This window comes from Pleurodeles waltl, chromosome 6 (genome assembly GCF_031143425.1).
Source record: "Pleurodeles waltl isolate 20211129_DDA chromosome 6, aPleWal1.hap1.20221129, whole genome shotgun sequence".
In the NCBI taxonomy this organism is placed as follows: Eukaryota; Metazoa; Chordata; class Amphibia; order Caudata; family Salamandridae; genus Pleurodeles; species Pleurodeles waltl.
In genome coordinates this window covers 1,717,256,953-1,717,277,719 of record NC_090445.1, presented here as the reverse complement: position 1 = coordinate 1,717,277,719, position 20,767 = coordinate 1,717,256,953, and the positions used below count along the sequence as shown (strand labels likewise).

Below are 20,767 nucleotides of genomic sequence, written 5' to 3'. Positions count from 1 at the left end.
GCAGTGGTTGAGGTACGCGGGTCTGGTGGGGGAGTAGAAGGTGATGCAGTGGTTGAGGTACGCAGGTCTGGTGGGGGAGTAGAAGGTGATGCAGTGGTTGAGGTACGCGGGTCTGGTGGGGGAGTAGAAGGTGATGCAGTGGTTGAGGTACGCGGGTCTGGTGGGGGAGTAGAAGGTGATGCGGTGGTTGACGTACGTGGGTCTTGGTGCTGGAGGGCCTTGTAAGCATGGACGAGGAGCTTGAAGTTAATTATTTTCTCGATAGGAAGCCCGTGGAGGTCTCTTAGGTGATTGGAGATATGATCACGGTGGGGAATGTCCAGGATGAGTCTGGCGGAAGCGTTTTGGATGTGCTGTAGTTTCTTCAGGTTCTTCTGGGTGGTAAGGGCATAGAGGGCGTTGCCATAGTTGAGTCTGCAGGTAACTAGGGCATGGGTTACGGTTTTGCGGCAGTCCTTCGGGATCCATTGATAGATCGGAGTGTGTGAAAGCAGGAGGATGCGACTGAGTTGACTTGGTGGGTCAAGGAGAGCGATGAGTCCAGGATGAAGCTGAGGTTCAGTGCGTAGTTTGTTGGTGGGGGAGGTGCAAGGGTTGATGGCCACCAGGAGTCACCCCAGACAGATGTGGATGGTCCCAGGATGAGGATCTTGGTCCTGTTAGCATTGAGCTTGAGGCAGCTGTCCTTCATCCAGGCGACGACAGCTTCCATCCCGTTGTGGAAATTCGTCTTGGCAATAGTGGGGTTTCCAGTCAGTGAGATGATCAGCTGGGTATCGTCGGCGCAGGAGATGATGTTCAGCCCGTGGTTCCTGACGATGGATGTGAGCAGGGCCATGTAGATGTTGAAGAGTGTGGGGCTCAGGGAGGAGCCCTGTGGAACTCCGCAGCTAATCTCCATAAGTTCTGACAGATGAGGCAGGAGTCTGACTCTCTGTGTTCTACCAGACAGGAAGGAGCATATCCATTGTAAGGCCTATTTACGGATGCTGGCTGCGTGCAGCAGAGGGTGAGGTGTGAGACCATGTCGAAGGTGGCCGATAGGTCCAGGAGGATGACGGCTGCTGTATGGCCGCAGTCGAGGAGCGAGCAGATGTCATCTGTGGCTGCGAGGAGGGCGGTCTTCGTGTTGTGGTTGCTCCTGAAGCCTGAGTAGGAGGTGTCAAGGATGTGGTTGCCCTCGATGTGCTTACAGAGCTGAAAGTTGTTGGCCTTTTCAATGACCTTGGCTGGGAAAGGCAGCAGAGAAATGGGGTGGTCATGGGTTTCTTCAAGAGCGGGTGGATCTCAGCGTGCTTCCAGTGCTGTAGGGGGGTGGCTGTCTCTATGTTTCTACAGTCGTTGCTGGAAATTCAAGTAGTTTTGTTCCCTTTGAAAGGACACAAGTTTGGGATCCCACAGGAACTCGCTTCAAGCACAGTTTTTAATTCCTGGCTAGTCAGATCTTTGCCGCGGCCCCTGTGCAGCGCACACTGGTCACTCAGCCATCCCACGTCCAGTCAGAAGACACAGGCCATGACCCAACTAAGAAATGATTAGGGGGTAAACGACCCCATACCTCCTTCCCCTACCACGCTTTGCCCCTGCTCTCTCCAGTCTAGGGGAGTGTTTGGATTTTAATCAAATATTGCGGTCTATTTCAAAATGGCTTCCTGCAGGTGCCCCAGAGCAGGAGAAGTGCAGGCTGTATACTTGGATAAGTTGCTTTCACTTGAACTTTGCCAAGAGGGTCTCTGGACCAGTTCAGGAAAAAGACTTGCATCTGACATTTTGCCTCAAAGTTAACAGAACTTTGACTCAGAGTTCTGCTCATCTACATTAGGTGGGCGGAATTAGAGATCTGCCTGCAATGGTCCCTACTCCACAGGGCCCTCAGGGGGACTTATTCTTGGCAAAGATAGAGTAGCCTCTGCTGTGATTAAACCTATGGTCTGCCCGCATCCAAGCCCTGTTTCTGTGACTAGTAGGATAAAGTTGTTCGACCTCATGTGGAGAGGAGCAATCCCTTCCCAGAATGAAAAGAGCAAGGGTCAGGCCCCAGCTGGTCGGAGTGAACTGTCCAGGAGCCATGTGAACCTTGCAGGCCAGATACCCAGAATTCTTCAGAGGAGTAACGGTATCACTAGAGCTATTGAGACCCTACAGAAAGCATCCCAGGACAGTGAGTGTGGGAAATCTCTGAGCCTCCCTTTCACATCGTTATCTGTGTGAGGCTAATCTGCCCACCTCTAGCCCAGAGTCGCATGGAGGGAACAAGTCTCTCTTCGAGATGTATCTTCATTAGAAGGGGATTTGACTGCATGGCCTTCCATGTATGTGAAGGACAACATTTAGTTTCTAGGTGCAGCTCAGTGTGGACGTTGAGGCCCCGTTTTACTAAACTCACATACACAATGCAGCAAGGGAACTTGTTCTGCGTTGCGTGAGAGGGAGAGGGCAGCAATGCTCCATATTTACAAAGATATAACACACTTCTGCTCCCTGTGCGGACGCACTTGTGGTGCCACCCGTGAACTAGTAGTAAATAGGTGAATTAGTAAATAAGACCCAGAATCTGTGTTGTATCTTCCTGTATAAATGAAGAACACCATTAACAGTAAGACCTGCTCCCTCTGTCCTTCTAAATGAAAGGGGGGTGTTTGAGCCCAACAAGGAGTAACTATCTTCAACAAGTAGTGCCTTAGTATTCAGCTCCGAGCACCAGGCTTTCATCAGTAGTGCCTCGGTACTCATTCCCCAGAACACTCGGCTTCAACCAGTCCTAACTTGACACCTGGAGCACCGGCTGTAAATAACCAGACTATAGCCAGGGCCACTGGAATTATGCGATTCCGCGATTGCAGCGATTTTCACATAATTATGGATTAGCCCCATTTGCCACATAATCCATCATTTGCTGCATGATCTGCAGATTTTAACAAAAACAATTGTTTCCAGCTCAAACACATCAAAACCTACAAAAAATATATTGCAACTCATGTTACTGTGCGCCAGAAAGCTTTTGGCAAAGGTTGGCCGAACATCTTTCCCTTGCTTAATGTTGTATTTGGGTGTTTACTTGATAGTACGTAAGGTGAATTATTTTTGTAGACACTGTTACCAAGTATAAAAATGACATAGTAATACTATTACAAAATGTGCCACATTATGAAGCATATTTTGCTTTTTATTGCTACATAATTAAGTCAACATTGCTGCTAAATTTGGCCCTCCTCTGCTGCACAATTCCAGTGGCCCTGACTAAAACAACTATTGAGACATGTGAATGGGCATGTGAAAGGGCACGCTAGCGTCATAAAGAGAGATGTGAAAGGGCGCGCTAGCGTCATAAAGAGAGATGTGAAAGGGCGCGCTAGCGTCATAAAGAGAGATGTGAAAGGGCGCGCTAGCGTCATAAAGAGAGATGTGAAAGGGTGCGCTAGCGTCATAAAGAGAGATGTGAAAGGGAGCGCTAGCGTCATAAAGAGAGATGTGAAAGGGCGCGCTAGCGTCATAAAGAGAGATGTAAAAGGACGCGCTAGCGTCATAAAGAGAGATGTAAAAGGACGCGCTAGCGTCATAAAGAGAGATGTAAAAGGACGCGCTAGCGTCATAAAGAGAGATGTGAAAGGGCGCGCTAGAGTCATAAAGAGAGATGTGAAAGGGTGCGCTAGCGTCATAAAGAGAGATGTAAAAGGACGCGCTAGCGTCATAAAGAGAGATGTAAAAGGACGCGCTAGAGTCATAAAGAGAGATTTGAAAGGGCGCGCTAGCGTCATAAAGAGAGATGTGAAAGTGCGCGCTAGCGTCATAAAGAGAGATGTAAAAGGACGCACTAGCGTCATAAAGAGAGATGTGAAAGGGCGCGCTAGCGTCATAAAGAGAGATGTGAAAGTGCGCGCTAGCGTCATAAAGAGAGATGTGAAAGGGCGCGCTAGAGTCATAAAGAGAGATGTGAAAGGGCGCGCTAGCGTCATAAAGAGAGATGTGAAAGGGCACGCTAGCGTCATAAAGAGAGATGTGAAAGGGCGCGCTAGAGTCATAAAGAGAGATGTGAAAGGGCGCGCTAGCGTCATAAAGAGAGATGTGAAAGGGCACACTAGCGTCATAAAGAGAGATGTGAAAGGGCACGCTAGCGTCATAAAGAGAGATGTGAAAGGGCACGCTAGCGTCATAAAGAGAGATGTGAAAGTGCGCGCTAGCGTCATAAAGAGAGATGTGAAAGTGCGCGCTAGCGTCATAAAGAGAGATGTGAAAGGGCGCGCTAGCGTCATAAAGAGAGATGTGAAAGGGCACGCTAGCGTCATAAAGAGAGATGTGAAAGGGCGCGCTAGCGTCATAAAGAGAGATGTGAAAGGGCACGCTAGCGCGCTAGCGTCATAAAGAGAGATGTGAAAGGGCGCGCTAGCGTCATAAAGAGAGATGTGAAAGGGCACGCTAGCGTCATAAAGAGAGATGTGAAAGGGCGCGCTAGCGTCATAAAGAGAGATGTGAAAGGGCACGCTAGCGTCATAAAGAGAGATGTGAAAGGGCGCACTAGCGTCATAAAGAGAGATGTGAAAGGGCGCGCTAGAGTCATAAAGAGAGATGTGAAAGGGCGCGCTAGCGTCATAAAGAGAGTTGTGAAAGGGCACGCTAGCGCGCTTGCGTCATAAAGAGAGATGTGAAAGGGCGCGCTAGCGTCATAAAGAGAGATGTCAAAGGACACGCTAGCGTCATAAAGAGAGATGTGAAAGGGCGCGCTAGCGTCATAAAGAGAGATGTGAAAGGGCGCACTAGCGTCATAAAGAGAGATGTGAAAGGGCGCGCTAGCGTCATAAAGAGAGATGTAAAAGGACGCGCTAGCGTCATAAAGAGAGATGTGAAAGGGCGCGCTAGCGTCATAAAGAGGGATGTGAAAGGGCGCGCTAGAGTCATAAAGAGAGATGTGAAAGGGCGCGCTAGCGTCATAAAGAGAGATGTGAAAGGGCACGCTAGCGTCATAAAGAGAGATGTGAAAGGGCACGCTAGCGTCATAAAGAGAGATGTGAAAGGGCGCGCTAGCGTCATAAAGAGAGATGTGAAAGGGCGCGCTAGCGTCATAAAGAGAGATGTGAAAGGGCGCGCTAGCGTCATAAAGAGAGATGTGAAAGGGCGCGCTAGCGTCATAAAGAGAGATGTGAAAGGGCGCGCTAGCGTCATAAAGAGAGATGTGAAAGGGCGCGCTAGCGTCATAAAGAGAGATGTGAAAGGGCGCGCTAGCATCATAAAGAGAGATGTGAAAGGGCGCGCTGGCGTCATAAAGAGAGATGTGAAAGGGCGCGCTAGCGTCATAAAGAGAGATGTGAAAGCGCGCGCTAGCGTCATAAAGAGAGATGTGAAAGGGCACACTAGCGTCATAAAGAGAGATGTGAAAGGGCGCGCTAGCGTCATAAAGAGAGATGTGAAAGGGCACGCTAGCGTCATAAAGAGAGATGTGAAAGGGCGCGCTAGCGTCACAAAGAGAGATGTGAAAGGGCGCGCTAGCGTCATAAAGAGAGATGTGAAAGGGCACGCTAGCGTCATAAAGAGAGATGTGAAAGGGCACGCTAGCGTCATAAAGAGAGATGTGAAAGGGCGCGCTAGCGTCATAAAGAGAGATGTGAAAGGGCACGCTAGCGTCATAAAGAGAGATGTGAAAGGGCACGCTAGCGCGCTAGCGTCATAAAGAGAGATGTGAAAGGGCACGCTAGCGTCATAAAGAGAGATGTGAAAGGGCGCGCTAGCGTCATAAAGAGAGATGTGAAAGGGCGCGCTAGCGTCATAAAGAGAGATGTGAAAGCGCGCGCTAGCGTCATAAAGAGAGATGTGAAAGGGCACGCTAGCGTCATAAAGAGAGATGTAAAAGGACGCGCTAGCGTCATAAAGAGAGATGTGAAAGGGCGCGCTAGCATCATAAAGAGAGATGTGAAAGGGCGCGCTAGCGTCATAAAGAGAGATGTGAAAGGGCGCGCTAGCATCATAAAGAGAGATGTGAAAGGGCGCGCTAGCGTCATAAAGAGAGATGTGAAAGGGCACGCTAGCGTCATAAAGAGAGATGTGAAAGGACGCACTAGCGTCATAAAGAGAGATGTGAAAGGGCGCGCTAGAGTCATAAAGAGAGATGTGAAAGGGCACGCTAGCGTCATAAAGAGAGATGTGAAAGGGCACGCTAGCGCGCTAGCGTCATAAAGAGAGATGTGAAAGGGCACGCTAGCATCAGAAAGACAGATGTAAAAGGACGCACTAGCGTCATAAAGAGAGATGTAAAAGGACGCACTAGCGTCATAAAGAGAGATGTAAAAGGACGCGCTAGCATCATAGAGATGTGAAAGGGCACGCTAGCGTCATAAAGAGAGATGTGAAAGGGCGCGCTAGCGTCATAAAGAGAGATGTGAAAGGGCGCGCTAGCGTCATAAAGAGAGATGTGAAAGGGCGCGCTAGCGTCATAAAGAGAGATGTGAAAGGGTGCGCTAGCGTCATAAAGAGAGATGTGAAAGGGAGCGCTAGCGTCATAAAGAGAGATGTGAAAGGGCGCGCTAGCGTCATAAAGAGAGATGTAAAAGGACGCGCTAGCGTCATAAAGAGAGATGTAAAAGGACGCGCTAGCGTCATAAAGAGAGATGTAAAAGGACGCGCTAGCGTCATAAAGAGAGATGTGAAAGGGCGCGCTAGAGTCATAAAGAGAGATGTGAAAGGGTGCGCTAGCGTCATAAAGAGAGATGTAAAAGGACGCGCTAGCGTCATAAAGAGAGATGTAAAAGGACGCGCTAGAGTCATAAAGAGAGATTTGAAAGGGCGCGCTAGCGTCATAAAGAGAGATGTGAAAGTGCGCGCTAGCGTCATAAAGAGAGATGTAAAAGGACGCACTAGCGTCATAAAGAGAGATGTGAAAGGGCGCGCTAGCGTCATAAAGAGAGATGTGAAAGTGCGCGCTAGCGTCATAAAGAGAGATGTGAAAGGGCGCGCTAGAGTCATAAAGAGAGATGTGAAAGGGCGCGCTAGCGTCATAAAGAGAGATGTGAAAGGGCACGCTAGCGTCATAAAGAGAGATGTGAAAGGGCGCGCTAGAGTCATAAAGAGAGATGTGAAAGGGCGCGCTAGCGTCATAAAGAGAGATGTGAAAGGGCACACTAGCGTCATAAAGAGAGATGTGAAAGGGCACGCTAGCGTCATAAAGAGAGATGTGAAAGGGCACGCTAGCGTCATAAAGAGAGATGTGAAAGTGCGCGCTAGCGTCATAAAGAGAGATGTGAAAGTGCGCGCTAGCGTCATAAAGAGAGATGTGAAAGGGCGCGCTAGCGTCATAAAGAGAGATGTGAAAGGGCACGCTAGCGTCATAAAGAGAGATGTGAAAGGGCGCGCTAGCGTCATAAAGAGAGATGTGAAAGGGCACGCTAGCGCGCTAGCGTCATAAAGAGAGATGTGAAAGGGCACGCTAGCGTCATAAAGAGAGATGTGAAAGGGCACGCTAGCGTCATAAAGAGAGATGTGAAAGGGCGCGCTAGCGTCATAAAGAGAGATGTGAAAGGGCGCGCTAGCGTCATAAAGAGAGATGTGAAAGGGCGCACTAGCGTCATAAAGAGAGATGTGAAAGGGCGCGCTAGAGTCATAAAGAGAGATGTGAAAGGGCGCGCTAGCGTCATAAAGAGAGTTGTGAAAGGGCACGCTAGCGCGCTTGCGTCATAAAGAGAGATGTGAAAGGGCGCGCTAGCGTCATAAAGAGAGATGTCAAAGGACACGCTAGCGTCATAAAGAGAGATGTGAAAGGGCGCGCTAGCGTCATAAAGAGAGATGTGAAAGGGCGCACTAGCGTCATAAAGAGAGATGTGAAAGGGCGCGCTAGCGTCATAAAGAGAGATGTAAAAGGACGCGCTAGCGTCATAAAGAGAGATGTGAAAGGGCGCGCTAGCGTCATAAAGAGGGATGTGAAAGGGCGCGCTAGAGTCATAAAGAGAGATGTGAAAGGGCGCGCTAGCGTCATAAAGAGAGATGTGAAAGGGCACGCTAGCGTCATAAAGAGAGATGTGAAAGGGCACGCTAGCGTCATAAAGAGAGATGTGAAAGGGCGCGCTAGCGTCATAAAGAGAGATGTGAAAGGGCGCGCTAGCGTCATAAAGAGAGATGTGAAAGGGCGCGCTAGCGTCATAAAGAGAGATGTGAAAGGGCGCGCTAGCGTCATAAAGAGAGATGTGAAAGGGCGCGCTAGCGTCATAAAGAGAGATGTGAAAGGGCGCGCTAGCGTCATAAAGAGAGATGTGAAAGGGCGCGCTAGCGTCATAAAGAGAGATGTGAAAGGGCGCGCTGGCGTCATAAAGAGAGATGTGAAAGGGCGCGCTAGCGTCATAAAGAGAGATGTGAAAGCGCGCGCTAGCGTCATAAAGAGAGATGTGAAAGGGCACACTAGCGTCATAAAGAGAGATGTGAAAGGGCGCGCTAGCGTCATAAAGAGAGATGTGAAAGGGCACGCTAGCGTCATAAAGAGAGATGTGAAAGGGCGCGCTAGCGTCACAAAGAGAGATGTGAAAGGGCGCGCTAGCGTCATAAAGAGAGATGTGAAAGGGCACGCTAGCGTCATAAAGAGAGATGTGAAAGGGCACGCTAGCGTCATAAAGAGAGATGTGAAAGGGCGCGCTAGCGTCATAAAGAGAGATGTGAAAGGGCACGCTAGCGTCATAAAGAGAGATGTGAAAGGGCACGCTAGCGCGCTAGCGTCATAAAGAGAGATGTGAAAGGGCACGCTAGCGTCATAAAGAGAGATGTGAAAGGGCGCGCTAGCGTCATAAAGAGAGATGTGAAAGGGCGCGCTAGCGTCATAAAGAGAGATGTGAAAGCGCGCGCTAGCGTCATAAAGAGAGATGTGAAAGGGCACGCTAGCGTCATAAAGAGAGATGTAAAAGGACGCGCTAGCGTCATAAAGAGAGATGTGAAAGGGCGCGCTAGCATCATAAAGAGAGATGTGAAAGGGCGCGCTAGCGTCATAAAGAGAGATGTGAAAGGGCGCGCTAGCATCATAAAGAGAGATGTGAAAGGGCGCGCTAGCGTCATAAAGAGAGATGTGAAAGGGCACGCTAGCGTCATAAAGAGAGATGTGAAAGGACGCACTAGCGTCATAAAGAGAGATGTGAAAGGGCGCGCTAGAGTCATAAAGAGAGATGTGAAAGGGCACGCTAGCGTCATAAAGAGAGATGTGAAAGGGCACGCTAGCGCGCTAGCGTCATAAAGAGAGATGTGAAAGGGCACGCTAGCATCAGAAAGACAGATGTAAAAGGACGCACTAGCGTCATAAAGAGAGATGTAAAAGGACGCACTAGCGTCATAAAGAGAGATGTAAAAGGACGCGCTAGCATCATAGAGATGTGAAAGGGCACGCTAGCGTCATAAAGAGAGATGTGAAAGGGCGCGCTAGCGTCATAAAGAGAGATGTGAAAGGGCGCGCTAGCGTCATAAAGAGAGATGTGAAAGGGCGCGCTAGCGTCATAAAGAGAGATGTGAAAGGGCGCGCTAGCGCGCTAGCGTCATAAAGAGAGATGTGAAAGGGCGCGCTAGCATCAGAAAGAGAGATGTGAAAGGGCACGCTAGCGTCATAAAGAGAGATGTAAAAGGACGCGCTAGCGTCATAAAGAGAGATGTGAAAGGGCGCGCTAGCGTCATAAAGAGAGATGTAAAAGGGCACGCTAGCGTCATAAAGAGAGATGTGAAAGGGCGTGCTAGCGTCATAAAGAGAGATGTGAAAGGGCGCGCTAGCGTCATAAAGAGAGATGTGAAAGGGCGCGCTAGCGTCATAAAGAGAGATGTGAAAGGGCGTGCTAGCGTCATAAAGAGAGATGTAAAAGGGCACGCTAGCGTCATAAAGAGAGATGTGAAAGGGCACGCTAGCGTCATAAACAGAGATGTGAAAGGGCACGCTAGCGTCATAAAGAGAGATGTAAAAGGACGCACTAGCGTCATAAAGAGAGATGTGAAAGCGCGCGCTAGCGTCATAAAGAGAGATGTGAAAGGGCGCGCTAGCGTCATAAAGAGAGATGTGAAAGGGCACGCTAGCGTCATAAAGAGAGATGTGAAAGGGCGCGCTAGCGTCATAAAGAGAGATGTGAAAGGGCACGCTAGCGCGCTAGCGTCATAAAGAGAGATGTGAAAGGGCGCGCTAGCGTCATAAAGAGAGATGTAAAAGGACGCGCTAGCGTCATAAAGAGAGATGTGAAAGGGCACGCTAGCGTCATAAAGAGAGATGTAAAAGGACGCGCTAGCATCATAAAGAGAGATGTGAAAGAGCGCGCTAGTGTCATAAAGAGAGATGTGAAAGGGCACGCTAGCGTCATAAAGAGAGATGTGAAAGGGCGCGCTAGCGTCATAAAGAGAGATGTGAAAGGGCACGCTAGCGTCATAAAGAGAGATGTGAAAGGGCGCGCTAGCGTCATAAAGAGAGATGTGAAAGGGCACGCTAGCGTCATAAAGAGAGATGTGAAAGGGCGCGCTAGCGTCATAAAGAGAGATGTGAAAGGGCGCGCTAGCGTCATAAAGAGAGATGTGAAAGGGCGCGCTAGCGTCATAAAGAGAGATGTGAAAGGGCGCGCTAGAGTCATAAAGAGAGATGTGAAAGGGCGCGCTAGCGTCATAAAGAGAGATGTGAAAGGGCGCGCTAGCGTCATAAAGAGAGATGTGAAAGGGCACGCTAGCGTCATAAAGAGAGATGTAAAAGGACGCGCTAGCGTCATAAAGAGAGATGTGAAAGGGCACGCTAGCGTCATAAAGAGAGATGTAAAAGGACGCGCTAGCGTCATAAAGAGAGATGTGAAAGAGCGCGCTAGCGTCATAAAGAGAGATGTGAAAGGGCACGCTAGCGTCATAAAGAGAGATGTGAAAGGGCGCGCTAGCGTCATAAAGAGAGATGTGAAAGGGCACGCTAGCGCGCTAGCGTCATAAAGAGAGATGTGAAAGGGCGCGCTAGCGTCATAAAGAGAGATGTGAAAGGGCACGCTAGCGTCATAAAGAGAGATGTGAAAGGGCGCGCTAGCGTCATAAAGAGAGATGTGAAAGGGCGCGCTAGCGTCATAAAGAGAGATGTGAAAGGGCGCACTAGCGTCATAAAGAGAGATGTGAAAGGGCGCGCTAGAGTCATAAAGAGAGATGTGAAAGGGCGCGCTAGCGTCATAAAGAGAGATGTGAAAGGGCACGCTAGCGCGCTAGCGTCATAAAGAGAGATGTGAAAGGACGCGCTAGCGTCATAAAGAGAGATGTGAAAGGGCGCGCTAGCGTCATAAAGAGAGATGTGAAAGGGCGCGCTAGCGTCATAAAGAGAGATGTGAAAGGGCGCGCTAGCGTCATAAAGAGAGATGTGAAAGGGCGCGCTAGCGTCATAAAGAGAGATGTGAAAGGGCGCGCTAGCGTCATAAAGAGAGATGTGAAAGGGCGCGCTAGCGTCATAAAGAGAGATGTGAAAGCGCGCGCTAGCATCATAAAGAGAGATGTGAAAGGGCACGCTAGCGTCATAAAGAGAGATGTGAAAGGGCGCGCTAGCGTCATAAAGAGAGATGTGAAAGGGCACGCTAGCGTCATAAAGAGAGATGTGAAAGGGCGCGCTAGCGTCATAAAGAGAGATGTGAAAGGGCGCGCTAGCGTCATAAAGAGAGATGTGAAAGGGCACGCTAGCGTCATAAAGAAAGATGTGAAAGGGCGTGCTAGCGTCATAAAGAGAGATGTGAAAGGGCGCGCTAGCGTCATAAAGAGAGATGTGAAAGGGCACGCTAGCGTCATAAAGAGAGATGTGAAAGGGCACGCTAGCGCGCTAGCATCATAAAGAGAGATGTGAAAGGGCGCGCTAGCGTCATAAAGAGAGATGTGAAAGGGCGCGCTAGCGTCATAAAGAGAGATGTGAAAGGGCGCACTAGCGTCATAAAGAGAGATGTGAAAGGGCGCGCTAGAGTCATAAAGAGAGATGTCAAAGGGCACGCTAGCGTCATAAAGAGAGATGTGAAAGGGCGCGCTAGCGTCATAAAGAGAGATGTGAAAGGGCACGCTAGCGTCATAAAGAGAGATGTGAAAGGGCGCGCTAGCGTCATAAAGAGAGATGTGAAAGGGCACGCTAGCGCGCTAGCGTCATAAAGAGAGATGTGAAAGGGCGCGCTAGCGTCATAAAGAGAGATGTAAAAGGACGCGCTAGCGTCATAAAGAGAGATGTGAAAGGGCACGCTAGCGTCATAAAGAGAGATGTAAAAGGACGCGCTAGCGTCATAAAGAGAGATGTGAAAGAGCGCGCTAGCGTCATAAAGAGAGATGTGAAAGGGCACGCTAGCGTCATAAAGAGAGATGTGAAAGGGCGCGCTAGCGTCATAAAGAGAGATGTGAAAGGGCACGCTAGCGCGCTAGCGTCATAAAGAGAGATGTGAAAGGGCGCGCTAGCGTCATAAAGAGAGATGTGAAAGGGCACGCTAGCGTCATAAAGAGAGATGTGAAAGGGCGCGCTAGCGTCATAAAGAGAGATGTAAAAGGGCGCGCTAGCGTCATAAAGAGAGATGTGAAAGGGCGCGCTAGAGTCATAAAGAGAGATGTGAAAGGGCGCGCTAGAGTCATAAAGAGAGATGTGAAAGGGCGCGCTAGCGTCATAAAGAGAGATGTGAAAGGGCACGCTAGCGCGCTAGCGTCATAAAGAGAGATGTGAAAGGGCGCACTAGCGTCATAAAGAGAGATGTGAAAGGGCGCGCTAGAGTCATAAAGAGAGATGTGAAAGGACGCGCTAGCGTCATAAAGAGAGATGTGAAAGGGCGCGCTAGCGTCATAAAGAGAGATGTGAAAGGGCGCGCTAGCGTCATAAAGAGAGATGTGAAAGGGCGCGCTAGCGTCATAAAGAGAGATGTGAAAGGGCGCACTAGCGTCATAAAGAGAGATGTGAAAGGGCGCGCTAGAGTCATAAAGAGAGATGTGAAAGGGCGCGCTAGCGTCATAAAGAGAGATGTGAAAGGGCACGCTAGCGCGCTAGCGTCATAAAGAGAGATGTGAAAGGACGCGCTAGCGTCATAAAGAGAGATGTGAAAGGGCGCGCTAGCGTCATAAAGAGAGATGTGAAAGGGCGCGCTAGCGTCATAAAGAGAGATGTGAAAGGGCGCGCTAGCGTCATAAAGAGAGATGTGAAAGGGCGCGCTAGCGTCATAAAGAGAGATGTGAAAGGGCGCGCTAGCGTCATAAAGAGAGATGTGAAAGGGCGCGCTAGCGTCATAAAGAGAGATGTGAAAGGGCGCGCTAGCGTCATAAAGAGAGATGTGAAAGCGCGCGCTAGCGTCATAAAGAGAGATGTGAAAGGGCGCGCTAGCGTCATAAAGAGAGATGTGAAAGGGCGCGCTAGCGTCATAAAGAGAGATGTGAAAGGGCACGCTAGCGTCATAAAGAGAGATGTGAAAGGGCACGCTAGCGCGCTAGCGTCATAAAGAGAGATGTGAAAGGGCACGCTAGCGTCATAAAGAGAGATGTGAAAGGGCGCGCTAGCGTCATAAAGAGAGATGTGAAAGGGCGCGCTAGCGTCATAAAGAGAGATGTGAAAGCGCGCGCTAGCGTCATAAAGAGAGATGTGAAAGGGCACGCTAGCGTCATAAAGAGAGATGTAAAAGGACGCACTAGCGTCATAAAGAGAGATGTGAAAGGGCGCGCTAGCATCATAAAGAGAGATGTGAAAGGGCGCGCTAGCGTCATAAAGAGAGATGTGAAAGGGCGCGCTAGCATCATAAAGAGAGATGTGAAAGGGCGCGCTAGCGTCATAAAGAGAGATGTGAAAGGGCACGCTAGCGTCATAAAGAGAGATGTGAAAGGACGCACTAGCGTCATAAAGAGAGATGTGAAAGGGCGCGCTAGAGTCATAAAGAGAGATGTGAAAGGGCACGCTAGCGTCATAAAGAGAGATGTGAAAGGGCACGCTAGCGCGCTAGCGTCATAAAGAGAGATGTGAAAGGGCACGCTAGCATCAGAAAGAGAGATGTAAAAGGACGCACTAGCGTCATAAAGAGAGATGTAAAAGGACGCACTAGCGTCATAAAGAGAGATGTGAAAGCGCGCGCTAGCGTCATAAAGAGAGATGTGAAAGGGCGCGCTAGCGTCATAAAGAGAGATGTGAAAGGGCACGCTAGCGTCATAAAGAGAGATGTGAAAGGGCGCGCTAGCGTCATAAAGAGAGATGTGAAAGGGCACGCTAGCGCGCTAGCGTCATAAAGAGAGATGTGAAAGGGCACGCTAGCGTCATAAAGAGAGATGTGAAAGGGCGCGCTAGCGTCATAAAGAGAGATGTGAAAGGGCACGCTAGCGCGCTAGCTTCATAAAGAGAGATGTGAAAGGGCGCGCTAGCGTCATAAAGAGAGATGTGAAAGGGCACGCTAGCGTCATAAAGAGAGATGTGAAAGGGTGCGCTAGCGTCATAAAGAGAGATGTGAAAGGGCGCGCTAGCGTCATAAAGAGAGATGTGAAAGGGCGCACTAGCGTCATAAAGAGAGATGTGAAAGGGCGCGCTAGAGTCATAAAGAGAGATGTGAAAGGGCGCGCTAGCGTCATAAAGAGAGATGTGAAAGGGCACGCTAGCGCGCTAGTGTCATAAAGAGAGATGTGAAAGGACGCGCTAGCGTCATAAAGAGAGATGTGAAAGGGCGCGCTAGCGTCATAAAGAGAGATGTGAAAGGGCGCGCTAGAGTCATAAAGAGAGATGTGAAAGGGCGCGCTAGCGTCATAAAGAGAGATGTGAAAGGGCGCGCTAGCGTCATAAAGAGAGATGTGAAAGGGCACGCTAGCATCATAAAGAGAGATGTGAAAGGGCGCGCTAGCGTCATAAAGAGAGATGTGAAAGGGCACGCTAGCGCGCTAGCGTCATAAAGAGAGATGTGAAAGGGCGCGCTAGCGTCATAAAGAGAGATGTAAAAGGACGCGCTAGCGTCATAAAGAGAGATGTAAAAGGGCGCGCTAGAGTCATAAAGAGAGATGTGAAAGGGCGCGCTAGCGTCATAAAGAGAGATGTGAAAGGGCACGCTAGCGCGCTAGCGTCATAAAGAGAGATGTGAAAGGACGCGCTAGCGTCATAAAGAGAGATGTGAAAGGGCGCGCTAGCGTCATAAAGAGAGATGTGAAAGGGCACACTAGCGTCATAAAGAGAGATGTGAAAGGGCGCGCTAGCGTCATAAAGAGAGATGTGAAAGGGCACGCTAGCGTCATAAAGAGAGATGTGAAAGGGCGCGCTAGCGTCATAAAGAGAGATGTGAAAGGGCGCGCTAGCGTCATAAAGAGAGATGTGAAAGGGCACGCTAGCGTCATAAAGAAAGATGTGAAAGGGCGCGCTAGCGTCATAAAGAGAGATGTGAAAGGGCGCGCTAGCGTCATAAAGAGAGATGTGAAAGGGCACGCTAGCGTCATAAAGAGAGATGTGAAAGGGCACGCTAGCGCGCTAGCGTCATAAAGAGAGATGTGAAAGGGCACGCTAGCGTCATAAAGAGAGATGTGAAAGGGCGCGCTAGCGTCATAAAGAGAGATGTGAAAGGGCGCGCTAGCGTCATAAAGAGAGATGTGAAAGCGCGCGCTAGCGTCATAAAGAGAGATGTGAAAGGGCACGCTAGCGTCATAAAGAGAGATGTAAAAGGACGCACTAGCGTCATAAAGAGAGATGTGAAAGGGCGCACTAGCGTCATAAAGAGAGATGTGAAAGGGCGCGCTAGCGTCATAAAGAGAGATGTAAAAGGACGCGCTAGCGTCATAAAGAGAGATGTGAAAGGGCGCGCTAGCGTCATAAAGAGGGATGTGAAAGGGCGCGCTAGAGTCATAAAGAGAGATGTGAAAGGGCGCGCTAGCGTCATAAAGAGAGATGTGAAAGGGCACGCTAGCGTCATAAAGAGAGATGTGAAAGGGCACGCTAGCGTCATAAAGAGAGATGTGAAAGGGCGCGCTAGCGTCATAAAGAGAGATGTGAAAGGGCGCGCTAGCGTCATAAAGAGAGATGTGAAAGGGCGCGCTAGCGTCATAAAGAGAGATGTGAAAGGGCACACTAGCATCAGAAAGAGAGATGTAAAAGGACGCACTAGCGTCATAAAGAGAGATGTGAAAGTGCGCGCTAGAGTCATAAAGAGAGATGTGAAAGGACGCGCTAGCGTCATAAAGAGAGATGTGAAAGGGCGCGCTAGCGTCATAAAGAGAGATGTGAAAGGGCGCGCTAGCGTCATAAAGAGAGATGTGAAAGGGCGCGCTAGCGTCATAAAGAGAGATGTGAAAGGGCGCGCTAGCGTCATAAAGAGAGATGTGAAAGGGCGCGCTAGCGTCATAAAGAGAGATGTGAAAGGGCGCGCTAGCGTCATAAAGAGAGATGTGAAAGGGCGCGCTAGCGTCATAAAGAGAGATGTGAAAGGGCGCGCTGGCGTCATAAAGAGAGATGTGAAAGGGCGCGCTAGCGTCATAAAGAGAGATGTGAAAGCGCGCGCTAGCGTCATAAAGAGAGATGTGAAAGGGCACACTAGCGTCATAAAGAGAGATGTGAAAGGGCGCGCTAGCGTCATAAAGAGAGATGTGAAAGGGCACGCTAGCGTCATAAAGAGAGATGTGAAAGGGCGCGCTAGCGTCACAAAGAGAGATGTGAAAGGGCGCGCTAGCGTCATAAAGAGAGATGTGAAAGGGCACGCTAGCGTCACAAAGAGAGATGTGAAAGGGCACGCTAGCGTCATAAAGAGAGATGTGAAAGGGCGCGCTAGCGTCATAAAGAGAGATGTGAAAGGGCACGCTAGCGTCATAAAGAGAGATGTGAAAGGGCACGCTAGCGCGCTAGCGTCATAAAGAGAGATGTGAAAGGGCACGCTAGCGTCATAAAGAGAGATGTGAAAGGGCGCGCTAGCGTCATAAAGAGAGATGTGAAAGGGCGCGCTAGCGTCATAAAGAGAGATGTGAAAGCGCGCGCTAGCGTCATAAAGAGAGATGTGAAAGGGCACGCTAGCGTCATAAAGAGAGATGTAAAAGGACGCACTAGCGTCATAAAGAGAGATGTGAAAGGGCGCGCTAGCATCATAAAGAGAGATGTGAAAGGGCGCGCTAGCGTCATAAAGAGAGATGTGAAAGGGCGCGCTAGCATCATAAAGAGAGATGTGAAAGGGCGCGCTAGCGTCATAAAGAGAGATGTGAAAGGGCACGCTAGCGTCATAAAGAGAGATGTGAAAGGACGCACTAGCGTCATAAAGAGAGATGTGAAAGGGCGCGCTAGAGTCATAAAGAGAGATGTGAAAGGGCACGCTAGCGTCATAAAGAGAGATGTGAAAGGGCACGCTAGCGCGCTAGCGTCATAAAGAGAGATGTGAAAGGGCACGCTAGCATCAGAAAGACAGATGTAAAAGGACGCACTAGCGTCATAAAGAGAGATGTAAAAGGACGCACTAGCGTCATAAAGAGAGATGTAAAAGGACGCGCTAGCATCATAGAGATGTGAAAGGGCACGCTAGCGTCATAAAGAGAGATGTGAAAGGGCGCGCTAGCGTCATAAAGAGAGATGTGAAAGGGCGCGCTAGCGTCATAAAGAGAGATGTGAAAGGGCGCGCTAGCGTCATAAAGAGAGATGTGAAAGGGCGCGCTAGCGCGCTAGCGTCATAAAGAGAGATGTGAAAGGGCGCGCTAGCATCAGAAAGAGAGATGTGAAAGGGCACGCTAGCGTCATAAAGAGAGATGTAAAAGGACGCGCTAGCGTCATAAAGAGAGATGTGAAAGGGCGCGCTAGCGTCATAAAGAGAGATGTAAAAGGGCACGCTAGCGTCATAAAGAGAGATGTGAAAGGGCGTGCTAGCGTCATAAAGAGAGATGTGAAAGGGCGCGCTAGCGTCATAAAGAGAGATGTGAAAGGGCGCGCTAGCGTCATAAAGAGAGATGTGAAAGGGCGTGCTAGCGTCATAAAGAGAGATGTAAAAGGGCACGCTAGCGTCATAAAGAGAGATGTGAAAGGGCACGCTAGCGTCATAAACAGAGATGTGAAAGGGCACGCTAGCGTCATAAAGAGAGATGTAAAAGGACGCACTAGCGTCATAAAGAGAGATGTGAAAGCGCGCGCTAGCGTCATAAAGAGAGATGTGAAAGGGCGCGCTAGCGTCATAAAGAGAGATGTGAAAGGGCACGCTAGCGTCATAAAGAGAGATGTGAAAGGGCGCGCTAGCGTCATAAAGAGAGATGTGAAAGGGCACGCTAGCGCGCTAGCAGATGTGAAAGGGCGCGCTAGAGTCATAAAGAGAGATGTGAAAGGGCGCGCTAGCGTCATAAAGAGAGATGTGAAAGGGCGCGCTAGCGTCATAAAGAGAGATGTGAAAGGGCACGCTAGCGTCATAAAGAGAGATGTAAAAGGACGCGCTAGCGTCATAAAGAGAGATGTGAAAGGGCACGCTAGCGTCATAAAGAGAGATGTAAAAGGACGCGCTAGCGTCATAAAGAGAGATGTGAAAGAGCGCGCTAGCGTCATAAAGAGAGATGTGAAAGGGCACGCTAGCGTCATAAAGAGAGATGTGAAAGGGCGCGCTAGCGTCATAAAGAGAGATGTAAAAGGGCGCGCTAGCGTCATAAAGAGAGATGTGAAAGGGCGCACTAGCGTCATAAAGAGAGATGTGAAAGGGCGCGCTAGAGTCATAAAGAGAGATGTGAAAGGGCGCGCTAGCGTCATAAAGAGAGATGTGAAAGGGCACGCTAGCGCGCTAGCGTCATAAAGAGAGATGTGAAAGGACGCGCTAGCGTCATAAAGAGAGATGTGAAAGGGCGCGCTAGCGTCATAAAGAGAGATGTGAAAGGGCGCGCTAGCGTCATAAAGAGAGATGTGAAAGGGCGCGCTAGCGTCATAAAGAGAGATGTGAAAGGGCGCGCTAGCGTCATAAAGAGAGATGTGAAAGGGCGCGCTAGCGTCATAAAGAGAGATGTGAAAGGGCGCGCTAGCGTCATAAAGAGAGATGTGAAAGGGCGCGCTAGCGTCATAAAGAGAGATGTGAAAGCGCGCGCTAGAGTCATAAAGAGAGATGTGAAAGGGCGCGCTAGCGTCATAAAGAGAGATGTGAAAGGGCGCGCTAGCGTCATAAAGAGAGATGTGAAAGGGCACGCTAGCGTCATAAAGAGAGATGTGAAAGGGCACGCTAGCGCGCTAGCGTCATAAAGAGAGATGTGAAAGGGCACGCTAGCGTCATAAAGAGAGATGTGAAAGGGCGCGCTAGCGTCATAAAGAGAGATGTGAAAGGGCGCGCTAGCGTCATAAAGAGAGATGTGAAAGCGCGCGCTAGCGTCATAAAGAGAGATGTGAAAGGGCACGCTAGCGTCATAAAGAGAGATGTAAAAGGACGCACTAGCGTCATAAAGAGAGATGTGAAAGGGCGCGCTAGCATCATAAAGAGAGATGTGAAAGGGCGCGCTAGCGTCATAAAGAGAGATGTGAAAGGGCGCGCTAGCATCATAAAGAGAGATGTGAAAGGGCGCGCTAGCGTCATAAAGAGAGATGTGAAAGGGCACGCTAGCGTCATAAAGAGAGATGTGAAAGGACGCACTAGCGTCATAAAGAGAGATGTGAAAGGGCGCGCTAGAGTCATAAAGAGAGATGTGAAAGGGCACGCTAGCGTCATAAAGAGAGATGTGAAAGGGCACGCTAGCGCGCTAGCGTCATAAAGAGAGATGTGAAAGGGCACGCTAGCATCAGAAAGAGAGATGTAAAAGGACGCACTAGCGTCATAAAGAGAGATGTAAAAGGACGCACTAGCGTCATAAAGAGAGATGTGAAAGCGCGCGCTAGCGTCATAAAGAGAGATGTGAAAGGGCGCGCTAGCGTCATAAAGAGAGATGTGAAAGGGCACGCTAGCGTCATAAAGAGAGATGTGAAAGGGCGCGCTAGCGTCATAAAGAGAGATGTGAAAGGGCACGCTAGCGCGCTAGCGTCATAAAGAGAGATGTGAAAGGGCACGCTAGCGTCATAAAGAGAGATGTGAAAGGGCGCGCTAGCGTCATAAAGAGAGATGTGAAAGGGCACGCTAGCGCGCTAGCTTCATAAAGAGAGATGTGAAAGGGCGCGCTAGCGTCATAAAGAGAGATGTGAAAGGGCACGCTAGCGTCATAAAGAGAGATGTGAAAGGGTGCGCTAGCGTCATAAAGAGAGATGTGAAAGGGCGCGCTAGCGTCATAAAGAGAGATGTGAAAGGGCGCACTAGCGTCATAAAGAGAGATGTGAAAGGGCGCGCTAGAGTCATAAAGAGAGATGTGAAAGGGCGCGCTAGCGTCATAAAGAGAGATGTGAAAGGGCACGCTAGCGCGCTAGCGTCATAAAGAGAGATGTGAAAGGACGCGCTAGCGTCATAAAGAGAGATGTGAAAGGGCGCGCTAGCGTCATAAAGAGAGATGTGAAAGGGCGCGCTAGAGTCATAAAGAGAGATGTGAAAGGGCGCGCTAGCGTCATAAAGAGAGATGTGAAAGGGCGCGCTAGCGTCATAAAGAGAGATGTGAAAGGGCACGCTAGCATCATAAAGAGAGATGTGAAAGGGCGCGCTAGCGTCATAAAGAGAGATGTGAAAGGGCACGCTAGCGCGCTAGCGTCATAAAGAGAGATGTGAAAGGGCGCGCTAGCGTCATAAAGAGAGATGTAAAAGGACGCGCTAGCGTCATAAAGAGAGATGTAAAAGGGCGCGCTAGAGTCATAAAGAGAGATGTGAAAGGGCGCGCTAGCGTCATAAAGAGAGATGTGAAAGGGCACGCTAGCGCGCTAGCGTCATAAAGAGAGATGTGAAAGGGCGCGCTAGCGTCATAAAGAGAGATGTGAAAGGGCACACTAGCGTCATAAAGA

General features: G+C 49.6%; 1 protein-coding gene across 1 annotated transcript in view; it reads right to left on the bottom strand.

Moving 5' to 3' along the window:
- Positions 1–861: 861 nt before the first annotated feature.
- The window catches only part of LOC138301829 (pneumococcal serine-rich repeat protein-like), a 37,290-nt gene continuing 17,384 nt past the window's right edge, over positions 862–20,767 (bottom strand). Inside the window, exon 2 of the mRNA XM_069242326.1 lies at positions 862–1,229. Coding sequence (XP_069098427.1) covers positions 862–1,229 — 368 coding nt within the window. The remainder of the gene's footprint in view (positions 1,230–20,767) is intronic.